Source organism: Schistocerca nitens, chromosome 1, assembly GCF_023898315.1.
Source record: "Schistocerca nitens isolate TAMUIC-IGC-003100 chromosome 1, iqSchNite1.1, whole genome shotgun sequence".
NCBI classification, from domain to species: Eukaryota; Metazoa; Arthropoda; class Insecta; order Orthoptera; family Acrididae; genus Schistocerca; species Schistocerca nitens.
This window is the reverse complement of record NC_064614.1, coordinates 752,909,892-752,924,245: the sequence shown is the minus strand read 5'-3', so window position 1 is coordinate 752,924,245 and position 14,354 is coordinate 752,909,892. Positions and strand designations below refer to the sequence as shown.

At 43.1% G+C, this 14,354-nt stretch overlaps 1 protein-coding gene across 2 annotated transcripts in view; it reads left to right on the top strand.

Moving 5' to 3' along the window:
* The window catches only part of LOC126260758 (WD repeat-containing protein 35), a 208,913-nt gene that overhangs the window by 98,800 nt on the left and 95,759 nt on the right, over positions 1-14,354 (top strand). For both annotated transcript variants that reach the window (XM_049958106.1, XM_049958100.1), the window contains exons 8-11: positions 1,327-1,545; positions 2,008-2,149; positions 11,827-11,955; positions 12,038-12,129. In XM_049958106.1, the coding sequence (XP_049814063.1) occupies positions 1,327-1,545; positions 2,008-2,149; positions 11,827-11,955; positions 12,038-12,129 (582 nt within the window). The remainder of the gene's footprint in view (positions 1-1,326; positions 1,546-2,007; positions 2,150-11,826; positions 11,956-12,037; positions 12,130-14,354) is intronic.

The window sequence follows — 14,354 nt, the reverse complement described above, 5'->3', positions numbered from 1 at the left end:
CAGCAGCAGGAACAATTCAGGATACTCCTGGGGTTTTGCAAGTGTCAGACAGAACATGATCCGACGGTTTAACCTTTGTTTACATGTCAATGGAGGCATTTTTGAAAATCTACTGTAATTGAAATTGGGTTGTGTTAATGTGTTGTCTCTTGGTCATAAAAAAATGGAAAAGTGTTTGTTGGTTTAATTAATTTGCCGCCAGATAAATCTTCCTCTACCGGTTTACATATTCCTCATAGGAAAAAATGACATTAGGGAAAATATTTGTTTTGATGTCCCCTACAACCTCCCAGAGTTTGTCGGTTTAAATACTTTTCACCCTGTAGATGTTCAGTGTTTTATGGAGTGTCTTAGTTGCGGTGACTCTTACCACCTGTATGTTTGCAGACTGAAAGAAGATCCAAAGTCTATGTGGATGGTGACTGGAGTGCCATTCACAGATACTGGCAATTTAAGGAGGGTATAGTGCAGGGAAGAAATGCGTTTACCTGAGGCATGTCGAGACTCAAACCCATCACTTTGAGCTCACTGGCAGAACCTTCATCAGGAAGGCACATGAGATCTATTTTCATCTACTGGTCAGAGTTACAAACTTCCACCTTCTGGACCGACTTGCAGCCACTTGGATTTAGATCAGAGAATAACCAAACTGAGAAATAAGACTGGATGTAGAAGGGGAGAAGAAGATGCCATATGGGAAGAAAAATTGAATGTAATGTATAAAGTATAAAGGAGACAGTAACTAACAAAAAAAAATTTTTGAGAAACCCCAGTGGAGGAAGGAGAACAGATGAAGAGATAGGCTAGCTTATGCTGAGTTGAAGATGGTGATAGAATTAGAGGTTCTGTTAGACAGTAAGTTTGCATCTGCAGAGTTGTGGAAATTGGAAATTGGGTGGATTCCAGATGTCTCATTCTGGGAATTATGCTGTCGAACTTTTACTATAACTGGTTGTGGACAACCCTAATGGAATATTTGTCTTCTGCGCCACTCAGGTATTCTACTTGTTTGTTGTTTGTCATCTCTATGTGCAAAGGCGCACAGTAAACACACATCTGTGTGCAATACATTGCACAAGAATGTGTCAGCATGCACCACAACCTGTATTTCATGCTAGAAATTATTTGGTTCATACAGTTTTCAGTGACATCAGTGCACATTTCCATGCATTTTATAATAATTTTATTTTTACAAAACGGTGCTAGTCCTTTTTAAAATTCTGTAGTACACTTTATGCAAAAACATTTAACTGTAGTATTTATATATACTTTTCTATGCTAATTATTGACTGCCATTCAATTAAACTATCTTTTCCCCATTTCTAGCACCTTCGTACGCTTAAAATTCCTGGCCATGAGGTGAATAGTTGTGTATGGGAAGGTGGCTCTCTCAGAGTTGCCTTAGCTGTTGACTCCTTCATATATTTCGCTAACATACGACCTGACTATAAGTGGACATACTTCCAGAATACAGTTGTTTATTGCTACAATCGACCTGATCGACCTGGAACCATTGTAACATTTTGGGATACAAAGAACAATGAGGTAAACTGTCACATTTTTTATATATGTCTCAGAAGCATACAGAATTAAATACTCTAATTCTTTTAAAATCAGACATTTATTTATGCAGTAAATGGTATTGTATTTCTGATAAAAAGTGTATGTATTGCTTGTATGTTTCCTACAAAGATGAATCATATTGCGGGAAATGAAATACATATTGACTGTCATAAGAGTATTTATCTAATATCTGCAACTAAAATTATGATAGATTACTACAGCATACAAAAAGGGGGAAGATAGAAGTGTAACCTACACAAAAGTTCTGAAGCTGATAGCTTTTGAACAGTTATTTTAAAGATATTTACACAGGATTATGTACGAAGCTATCTTTTTTAATTATAATTATGTCATAGTAGTTTATAAAACCAATGTATAGGTTTTTTCTGTTTATTTCAACCTTTATGACTGTTTTGATTATTTATATGGTGTCTGTGTTCACAGTGCTATAACAAAAATGTGCGCCTGCTCCTCGGGGTGGCTTCCTCAGGTGAACACTGTGTGCTTGCTACAAGAGCTGATGACATAGACAATGGAGGACAATACGGGCTTATTTTATGCAATGCTATAAGTACACCTGTTGACAGTAAGTAATTCAGTTGCTGAACAAACTGAATAAAAACTAGGCAGGTCACATCAACAATTAAAATTGTTTAAATGTAATTTCTCAATTGTAACAGAGACATGATAAAATTAAAAAATATCAATCAGTGGAAAATCGAGGATGGAATGTAACAACATTATGAAAAGGATAGTTGCTACTCACATATGGCAGAGATGCTGAGTTGCAGATAGACACAACAAAAAGACTGTCACAAAATAAGCTTTTGGCCAACAAGGCATTTGTCAAAAATAGATCATAATGAGCAGCAGCAGCAGCAGCAGTGCATGATGGCAGAGGCAACTGGGTACAGGTAAGGAGAAGGTTGGGGCAGAGAGGGGGAGGGATAGCAGGGTGGGAGTGGAGGACGGTGAAGTGCTGCTGGGGAGCGTGCAGGGACGACGCGGAGAGAGGGAAGGGCAGCTAGGTTTAGGTGCTGTTGGGAGGTTAGACAGAGGGGAGTGGAGAGATTTGGGGCGGGGGGGGGGGGGGAGGTAGCGGAACAGGAGGGAAATTAAAAGACTGGATGCGTTGGTGGAATAGAGGTTTGTGTAGTAGTAGTACTGGAGTGGGAACAGGGAAGGAGCTAAAGCTAAATGGGTGAGGACAATGACTAACGGAGGTTGAAGCCAGGAGAGTTACAGGGACATAGGATATATTGCTGGGAGGGTCCCCACCTGCACAATTCAGAAAAGCTAGTGTTGGTGTGAAGGATCCATATGGTACAGGCTGTGAAACAGTCATTGAAGTGAAGAATGTCATGTTGGGCAATGTGCTCAGCAACAGGGTGGTCTAGTTGTTTCTTGACCACAGTTTATCAGTGGCCATTCATGCGGACAAACAGCTTGTTGGTTCCAGAATGAAATTTTCACTCAGCAGCTGAGTGTGTACTGAAATGAAACTTCCTGGCAGATTAAAACTGTGTGCAAGACCGATACTGTTGACTTTCGCAGGCAAGTGCTTCGGTAGCTCAGTTGGTACAGCACTTGCCCCCAAAAGGCGAAGGTCCCGAGTTCGGGTCTCGATCCGGCACACGGTTTTAATCTGCCAGGAAGTTTCAGCTTGTTGGTTGTCATGCCCACATAGAATGTACCACAGTGGTTGCAGCTTAATTTGTAGACCAGATGACTTAGTTTCACAGGTAGCCCTGCCTGTGATGGGATAGGTGATGTTTGTGATTGGAGTGGAATAGGTGGTGGTGCAAGGATGTATGACAGGTCTTGCATCTAGGTCTACTACTAGGTCTATGCAGTGACGAGCAGTCCCTCTTGAAACATACTGAGGGTCTCTCTGGGGCCTTTATATTATACTGCCAACCTTGTGCAAAAACGAATCTTTCATGCCTTCTCTTTCCAGTCACCTACCACCTCCCAAAGGCTCACTGTTTAGACACAGAGGTACCTCGGTCCACATCAAACCTACTAACCACCAGCAATACCTCCACTTCGATGGCTGCCACTTGTTCCATACCAAGAAGTCCCTTCCATACAGCGTAGCCACTCATGGTCGTCACATCTGCAATGAAAAGTGGTCCATCTCAAAATATAGTAAGGGTTTCACTGAGGCCTTTACAGGCCTTAATTATCATAACAACCTTGTACAAAAACAAATCTCATGTGTCTTATCATTCCAGTCACCCACCATCTCCCAAAGTCTCACTGGAGCATTCCCCTCATAACTCAGTACCATCCAGGACTGGAGCAACTGAATTACATTCTCTGCCAGGGTTTTGACTACCTTTCGTCATGTCCTGAAATGAGAAATGTTCTGCCCACTATCCTTCCCACCCCTCCCACAGTGGTATTCCACAATCCACCAAACCTACACAATATACTAGTCCATCCCTACACAACCCCTGTTCGCAGCCTCTTACCTTGTGGCTCATATCCCTGTAATAGACTTAGATGCAAGATCTGTTCCATACATCCTCCCACCACTACCTACTCCAGTCCAGTTGCAAACATCACGTATCCCATCAAAGGCAGGCCTACCTGTGAAACCAATCGTGTGATCTACAAGCTAAGCTGCAACCAATGTGCTGCATTCTATGTGGGCATGACAACCAACAAGCTGGTCTGTCCGCATGAATGGCCACTGACAAACTGTGGACAAGAAACAACTAGACCACTCTGTTACTGAGCATGCTGCTCAACATGACATTTTTCATTTCAATGACTGCTTCACAGCCTCTGCCATATTGCCATATGAATCCTTTCCACACACACCAGCTTCTCTGAACTGCGCAGGTGGGAACCCTCCCTGCGATATATACTATGTTCTCATAACCCCCTAGCCTGAACCTTTGTTAGTCATTGTCCTCACTCATCTAGCCCCTTCCCTGTTCCCACTCCAGCACTACACAGCCCTCTATTCCACCAACGCATCCAGTCTTTTTAATTCTCTCCTTTTACACCCCCCCCCCCCCCACTCTCCAACAACAAAAAAAAAAAAAAAAAAAAAAAAAAAAATTTCTCTCCCACCCTCCGTCTAACCCCCCAACCACACTGAGACCTGGATGCCCTTCCCTCTCTCCACCTTGGCCCTGCAGGCTCCTCAGCAGCACTTCACCGTCCCCCACACCTATCCTGCAATCCACCCCCCCCCCCCCTTCCTGCCCCCACCTCCTCCTTACCACTACCCAGTTGCTTCTCCCATCATTCTCTGCTGCCGCTTTTAGTGTGGCCACATCCGCTAGAGACTGTGTGTGTGTGTGGGGGGGGGGGGGGGGGGGGGGGGGCACGCGTGTGCATGGGCACATCTGTCGTCTATTTTTGGCAAAGGCCTTTTTCGCCAAAAGCTTATTTTGTGACAGTCTTTTTGTTGTGCCTATCTCTGACTGAGCATCTCTGCTATATGGGGAGTAGCAGTTATCCTTTTCATAAAATTAAAAATATGATAAGGAACAGCTGGGCGTTATGTGCCCTCTGGAGGCGAAATTTCAGTACTGCCAACTGACACGTACAACAGTACATTCACTTGTTAGCTTTTGGGACTAATAGTTCCGTCTTCAAGGAGGAGAGAGGGATAGGTTGGGGAAGGCTAAAAAGAAAAGGTGGCGCAGCACTTGAACCACAGGATGGAAGCGAGCCACTTTGCTGTGAGCACCAGAGGAAATCACAATTCTTGACACTGAAATCCCTGCTAATTCCTGTCCTCAGCTGCACTCTTACTACCTCTTGCACTCACCCTACATTCTCCTGTCATTTTCTGCCCAGTTCTTTTGCTATCCCTTTTGTTTTGGCAATGACACGAACTTTATTTCACAGTTATATGAGGACTTCTGTTAGGATATGAATAGAAGACTGGAATTGTCAAAGCAAATTTATCAGAAAAATCTTAAACTGCACTTCATATTACTTTTCTGCATGATCACCATTCAGTTTTAAGTATTTATGTTGTGTCTTAATGAGGCGATAAGTTTCATCATTATAAATTCTGACACCTGAGATTGCAGCCAGCCAGTGACAGTATCCTGAAGATCTTCATTGGAGGCAGAAGACTAGGCATTGAGCCACTTTTTCATGTGCTTGAAGAGTTATCTAGGGCTAAGTCTAAGCTGTTGGAAGATTGTTCAAAAATTTTCCTTTCAAACAGACACATCAATTCTTGTGTTTGCTATGTATCAAAGACACAGCACCAGCAGTCAGAGGAGTTCATGTCACTTGTTTTGATTGGCTTTTCTCAATTTTCTTGATATCCCATCGTAGAATTCAGAATTGATGGTCCTTTCACATTCCATAAAATCAGTAAACAAGATTTCTTTAACATACTAAAAGTTACTAGATGTAGGCATCCAGCTGTCTGTGTTCTTTGTTATAGAATGGATTTCTCGTTTGATGAAACTGTCAAGCACAACATGCATTTTGAATGGCTGCTGTGGGCAACCTAAAAGGAATGTAGTTTTCTTGCTATACCTTCTCTAAGCACTGTGACCGCTGACCTACTGCCTGAGACAGTGTGACGATTGCCTCCCTCCCCAACCCCTCCCCTATCTTTTCTCCTTCTCTTGCAACATGAAAATGGAGGTTGTTTTCTGGATAGCACTCATGTAGGCACCAGATCAGGCAGCTGCCATATAACACTTGTGCCCTCCAACCATATGGACTTTGCATCCATTTTGATAGTTGAGGATGATATTAAAACCATGAAACCTAAGTATTTTACTTCCTGTTCACCCCACCCACCCCACCTACTCTCTCTCTCTCTCTCTCTCTCTTTCTGTTATTCATGTTCCACTTACTGATTATTGTGATTTTTTTCCTCATGATTAATTCTCATTTTTTCACTACCTGACAGAGCCACCTTTCACTCTTTATGTCACACACCACTTACCTGCTCCCTCTTTGCCACCCATATCTCTCCCTGCCCCTCCCAGCTGCCTCTGCCCTGTCTTCTCTCACACCTCAGCCATCTCCACTGGCAGTCTCATATCAGCAGTCAGTCTCACTGTTGCTTTGGAATTATGCATTTGTGTGATATATACAGAGGGAAACATTCCACGAGGGAAAAATATATCTAAAAACAAAGATGAATATAATAGAGGGAAACATTCCACGTGGGAAAAATATATATGTGGGAATGACCAGCAACAAACTGTCCATTCACATGAATGGACACTGGCAGACAGTGTTTGTTGGTAATGAGGATCACCCTGTGGCTAAACATGCCTTGGTGCACGGCCAGCACATCTTGGCACAGTGTTACACCGTCCGGGTTATCTGGATACTTCCCACTAACACCAACCTGTCAGAACTCCGGAAATGGGAACTTGCCCTTCAGTATATCCTCTCCTCTCATTATCCGCCAGGCCTCAACCTCCGCTAATTTCAAGTTGCCGCCACTCATACACTTTCCACCTTCTAATACCATGTCACCCTCACAACATCCCCACAACGACCCCATTAAGTTTTATTTACATTCCCTCTGCAAACATGCCTTCGCCCTAGCCAGATTACACTCCCATATTTTATTTTCTCAGGCTTGTCTGACATTTAGCATTACACCCAAAGGCCTCACACTTAAAGTTCCCATCTCTGGCTGTAACCCTTCTTTCCATCAGTCCCTATACCAGTTCCAAACTGAACAATCCATTGCCCTCACCCACCTAATCCTTCACCTACACATCAACTCAGCCAATGAACACACCCGTCAACTCCTATCCTTAATGAAAGTCCTCAATCTTTCCTCTCCCACATCCACACCGGCTGTTCAGAGCATCCTCCTACAGGCCAACCGCAAATTAGAACAGCATGCCACCCTCCACCTCAAAAAACTATCCAATCTCCTGGTTTCCCACCTCCGGAAAGGCAACTCACTCATCCTTCACAACCTTTCCAGCAAACCTCAACCTCCTCTCGTTGCACACAGACCCAGTCTCTCCCATCTACTCAATCTCCCACTTCCAGCTCCACTCCCCCCAAAACCTCAAAATTCCAATCAACACAACCTGGAACCACAACACCCTAATTCAGTAGTTAACCTTTCCTCCAAACCTCTCTCCCAATCCGAAACCTCTGTCCTATCCAAAGGCCTCACCTTCAGCCCCACTCCCAGATTCAACCAAACAGCCCTTGTCAAAGATTTACTATCCTACACCCGTACTCTCTGCTGGAAATATCACTTTGCCACGAAGAAAAATGATTCTAATCCTACTCCTAATGTTCCAACTCCCCAAGACACTATCCAAATTGAACCCTGCCTGGAACAGTTCCATCCTCCGTCACAGCGGGACCCACCTCCTCTTCCTCAAAATCACCCTCCCCAAACTTTCCAGGAATTTCTGACTTCCAGACTTGCCTCTCAATCCTTCTCAAAAAATCTTAATCCTACTCCCAACATCACCACTGCTGAAGCCCAGGCTATCCGTGATCTGAAGGCTGACCGATCCATCGTCATTCTTCCGGTGGACAAGGGTTCCACGACCGTGGTACTTGATCGTCGGGGGTATGTGGCTGAGGGATTGCGTCAGCTTTCAGACAACACTACATACAAAGTTTGCCAAGGTAAACCCATTCCTGATGTCCAGGCAGAGCTTCAAGGAATCCTCAGAACCTTAGGCCCCCTACAAAACCTTTCAGCTGACTCCATCAACCTCCTGACCCCACCAACACCCCGCACCCCTACCTTCTACCTTCTTCCTAAAATTCACAAACCCAATCATCCCGGCCGTCCCATTGTAGCTGGCTACCAAGCCCCCACAGAACGTATCTCTGCCTACGTAGAAAAACACCTTCAACCCATTACATGCAGTCTCCCATCCTTCATCAAAGACACCAACCACTTTCTTGAATGCCTGGAATCCCTACCCAGTCTGTTACCCCCGGAAACCATCCTTGTAACCATTGATGCCACTTCCTTATACACAAATATTCCGCACGTCCAGGGCCTCGCTGCGATGGAGCACTTCCTTTCATGCCGATCACCTGCCACCCTACCGAAAACCTCTTTCCTCATTACCTTAGCCAGCTTCATCCTGACCCACAACTTCTTCACTTTCGAAGGCCAGACATACCAACAATTAAAGGGAACAGCCATGGGTACCAGGATGGCCCCCTCGTACGCCAACCTATTCATGGGTCGCTTAGAGGAAGCCTTCTTGGTTACCCAGGCCTGCCAACCCAAAGTTTGGTACAGATTTATTGATGACATCTTCATGATCTAGACTCACAGTGAAGAAGAACTCCAGAATTTCCTCTCCAACCTCAACTCCTTTGGTTCCATCAGATTCACCTGGTCCTACTCCAAATCCCATGACACTTTCCTTGACGTTGACCTCCACCTGTCCAATGGCCAGCCCCACACGTCCGTCCACATCAAACCCACCAACAAGCAACAGTACCTCCATTATGACAGCTGCCACCTATTCCACATCAAACGGTCCCTTCCCTACAGCCTAGGTCTTCGTGGCAAACGAATCTGCTCCAGTCTGGAATCCCTGAACCATTACACCAACAACCTGAAAACAGCTTTCGCATCCCGCAACTACCCTCCCTACCTGGTACAGAAGCAAATAACCAGAGCCACTTCCTCATCTCCTCAAACCCAGAACCTCCCACAGAAGAACCCCAAAAGTGCCCCACTTGTGACAGGATACTTTCCGGGACTGGATCAGACAATGTGGCTCTCCAGTAGGGATACGACTTCCTCAAATCCTGCCCAGAAATGAGATCCATCCTTCATGAAATCCTCCCCACTCCACCAAGAGTGTCTTTCCGCCGTTCACCTAACCTTCGTAACCTCTTAGTTCATCCCTATGAAATCCCCAAACCACCTTCCCTACCCTCTGGCTCCTGCCCTTGTAACCGCCCCCGGTGTAAATCCTATCCCATGCATCCTCCCACCACCACCTACTCCAGTCCTGTAACCCGGAAGGTGTACACGATCAAAGGCAGAGCCACGTGTGAAAGCACCCACGTGATTTACCAACTGACCTGCCTACACTGTGAAGCTTTCTATGTGGGAATGACCAGCAACAAACTGTCCATTTGCATGAATGGACACAGGCAGACAGTGTTTGTTGGTAATGAGGATCACCCTGTGGCTAAACATGCCTTGGTGCACGGCCAGCACATCTTGGCACAGTGTTACACCGTCCGGGTTATCTGGATACTTCCCACTAACACCAACCTGTCAGAACTCCGGAGATGGGAACTTGCCCTTCAGTATATCCTCTCTTCTCATTATCCGCCAGGCCTCAATCTCCGCTAATTTCAATTTGCTGCCGCTCATACCTCACCTGTCTTTCAACAACATCTTTGCCTCTGTACTTCCGCCTCGACAGACATCTCTGCCCAAACTCTTTACCTTTACAAATGTCTCCTTGTGTCTGTGTATGTGCGGGTGGATATGTGTGTGTGTGCAAGTGTATACCTGTCCTTTTTTCCCCCTAAGGTAAGTCTTTCCGCTCCCGGGATTGGAATGACTCCTTACCCTCTCCCTTAAAACCCACATCCTTTCGTCTTTCCCTCTCCTTCCCTCTTTCCTGATGAGGCAACAGTTTGTTGCGAAAGCTTGAATTTTGTGTGTATGTTTGTGTTTGTTTGTGTGTCTGTCGACCTGCCAGCACTTTCATTTGGTAAGTCACATCATCTTTGTTTTTAGATATATTTTTCCCACGTGGAATGTTTCCCTCATATATATATATAACAGAGGGAAACATTCCACGTGGAAAAAATATATCTAAAAAGAAAGATGATGATACTTACCAAACAAAAGCACTGGCAGGTCGATAGACACACAAACAAACACAAATATACACACAAAATTCAAGCTTTCGCAACAAACTGTTGCCTCATCAGGAAAGAGGGAAGGAGAGGGAAAGACGAAAGGATGTGGGTTTTAAGGGAGAGGGTAAGGAGTCATTCCAATCCCGGGAGCGGAAAGACTTACCTTAGGGGGGAAAAAGGACAGGTATACACTCGCACACACACACATATCCATCCACACATACAGACACAAGCAGACATATTTAAAGACCTCTTTCCCTCTCCTTCCCTCTTTCCTGATGAGGCAACAGTTTGTTGCGAAAGCTTGAATTTTGTGTGTATAGTTGTGTTTGTTTGTGTGTCTATCGACCTGCCAGCGCTTTTGTTTGGTAAGTCTCATCATCTTTCTTTTTATATATATATATATATATATATATATATATATATATATATAATCTACTAAATACATATTATTGTTGGAAAAAGCTTGTGAAAGATTTCATAGTTAGTCCCATGAAAACACATTAATTCCCTTTTTTTATTATATATGAAATTCAAAATCATATCTATTTGTGTTACACAAAAAAATCGGGTTTCCATTCAATTTGTAACTGTGTAGGTGTTAGTTTTTATGTATGACATCAGGCACTATGGCTTTCAGCATGTGCAGTTGTTATCCCAGGCCATGAATTGATATCCTCAGACTTCTCACAAATGACCCCTGTTCATGTTCGGTGGTCATCTGAGTAATCCATGATATCACAGATTTTCCCTTTAGTGATTCAACATTTCCTGTCTGTCAAAATTGCTGGTCCTAGGGCAGGATACTGTTTTGAGGGGTGGGGTTGGGGGGGGGGGGGGGGGGGGTTTGCGACACTCGCCCACACTCTGCCTGAAATACTGTAGCTGGCATTTTGATTTTGGCCGGCCTCAAGACAGACTGCCTTCTCTTGCACAAAAAATATCCTCTTACCCTGGCAGTTGCAATTCAACTGTTGTTCACAGCTACATTTGTTCCATCTTTTTCGTGAGTGCATCTGGGTTATTTTACCTCTTGTGCTGATATTTTGACTGAAAACCTTTCAGCAATTCTCAATACTAATAATATTTTGGATGCACTCCGAAAAAATGATGAAATATTCGATCCATCAGGCAAACTTCAAGAAACACAGTTACAGTTGCATTTGGTATGTACATTTGCCCAAGCACACTACATATGGCCCACCACCTCACAAAACTTGTGGTGTTCCTCCATGTCGTTATGTTACCCTTGTGATGTCCAAGCCACTAGTGTCCAAGATATATGGCATTTCTTTTTCTAGGGTTCATCCCTGGAACCCAGTAAAGTAGATGGGATTCAGTTTTTAAATTGAGAAAAAAAACGTTTATGGTCTGAACGTAGTTATTTCTGTAAGTCTGACTGGCTTCTTCACACTAATCATTACTTTGTGGTTTCAGCAAAATATACAGATATTGAACCTCTTTGGACGGCTATGAACTCATCCCATGTGTTTGCAGCATCACACAGCAACTTTTTACTTTGGCATTATCGAACACCTAAATCTCGTTCAACATTTGCAGCACTAAGTAAGTCACAGAATCACCATTTTACATTATGTATAATTGGCTGAAAATATAATGTAGACTGACAATGAAAAAAACTGTTTAGGTTCCCGACAGCGCAAGGAGAGGTTGTACCATATTGATGACACTCCATCTGGCGTTGCCGAAGTTATTCAAGATCTCGATAGGTCTTATGAGGTAGTATTTCATAATCAACTTGTACAAGCAAAACTTGAACATGAATAATTATATTATAAAATTTTACATCATTCAGTAGCAATATATTCCATCATCAAGTACATGTTATCTACATCTGGGATAGGCAATCTTATGGCAGGACACACTGGTTCCCGTTCCTTGATGATTCCAGTGAAAAAAAGATAGGGTTGTATGACATTGTTGACTGGAAGACCCTGGAGGATTGTTTGCGTGCCTAATCACACAGCGCAATGGCCCCTATATGTATGGTGTGTTAAGAGTTATGTCTTAAGTATATTTGTTGACTGCAAGTTACTGTAAGTAAGTGTGTTGTGTTGTCATGTTTGTCTTGTCTGATGATGAGAGAAGGGAGAAAGCGAAACCCAGTGCTGACATGTAGCCTACTTCTCTGGAGTAGCACGAAGCGTAAGGCTGGGCTTGATATCCCTGTACAATGGTCGGATCACCATCAACAGTATCAGCTTCACTTCATGAGACACTCGGGAGATTTGGAATTTAATCCAGACAATGGTGTTACGTCAGGTGACCAGGAACTTTATGTCACTGTCTCTCCTCCCTTACCAGCTAAATTTCTTCCGCCATCTGTTCACTAAGCTGTGGATACTGGCATGTCCAGTCGATAATGGTGTAATAACATTACCCTGACAAATACCTATCCAGATGTAAAAATATGGGGCTAAAGACATGTTAAGCCTCAAAACACAAAGTACAATATTAATAAATAATGACTATGGTGTTCAAGCTGTTGTTTTTAAAACTGTTGTTCCATACATTCATAGCAGGTCTACTGCTTTCAAAGTTTGATAATATATCTACTAGTCTGTTGTTTAAATTACAGTTATTGCTGTTTCATGTGGAAATTATAATTCAGTTAGTTGCTGTTCCAGTTTCAATAAGAACACTTCATATATTATCTATTACATATTATTCAGTGCTTTCATTAAACTTTATGCATCATTCAGAAAAAATAGCTGCATCACAGTTAAATTTTTATAAAGCATCAGTTACGGTAACTGAAAATATTCATCTGATATTTATTTTACCCCTGGGTTTAGGATTGAAAATATTCAAATGTAGGAGAAACTAATCCCCGTGTGTGTAGTAGAACCTGTGAGCAATAGATTGAAACACTAAATAGTATTTACAATGGTGAGTCAGTAAATAAGACGTAAACACCATATTAAATTTTGTAACCAAGTTTCTTAGGGTCACAGCATATGTCAGGTGTAATATAGTTGATATATTATGATATTCCACAGTAGGTGAGTAGGTAACAGTTGCCAGTGTGAGATTACAAGTACTGTACAGAGCAATGTGTGACTAGAACAGCGCACTGTTGTGGAACATTTTTGGGCCATGGGACTTTGTGGTGGAAGAACATCATGATATATGTCCTCTGTATGATGAGGACTGTATTTTGCAGAAAACTGTTCTCAGTTAGATACAGGTATTCATCAAAATATGAAGCACCACAAGCAAGAAGCATCCTATTCCCCTCTGGAATTTTTCAATGATACCAAATTGCAGTGTGTGGAATAAATGATTTGCAAAGATCTTGCTGCATATCCAGGTTCATTTCAAGACCTGTGTACAATATTATGTGTTAGCAGTTGAATTTTGGTAAAGCTTGTGTACATTAGACATTCTGCTGGTTCACCTCAGAAAAAAAAGGAGCAGTGGCACCTCATGTGTTACAATTAAGAAGGAGATAGCTTCTTAATACAGATCATTATAGGGGACTAATCATAGGTTCACTACTGGAAACCTGGGTAAAAGTGATCATCCATGGAATGGAAACATCCCTTCTGCCCAGCTAAAAAAGGGTTCAAGGCAATTCCATTGGCAAGTAAGGTTACTTGGGACATGCAGTAGGTCATATTGCTGAAATTCCAGCCTCATGGTGAGACTGTTAATTCTGCATCCTACTCTACCAATCTGCGGAAATTATTTCAAGCTACACACCACTGGTGACCCAGAATCTTGACAGTGGGTATGATTCCATAGGATGACAATATGTGCCCTCACACAGCAAGACTAACATTGGGGTTATTTCAAATGTCCCATTGGGAATACATGGAACATCCTCTGTACAACTGCTACGTAGCTCCCATTGGCTTTGTTTGGGTCTCTCAAAAATCATTTGGTGGCGCAGCACTTAGAAGACACTGAGACCATAACCTGAGAAGTTACTCATTTGATACAAC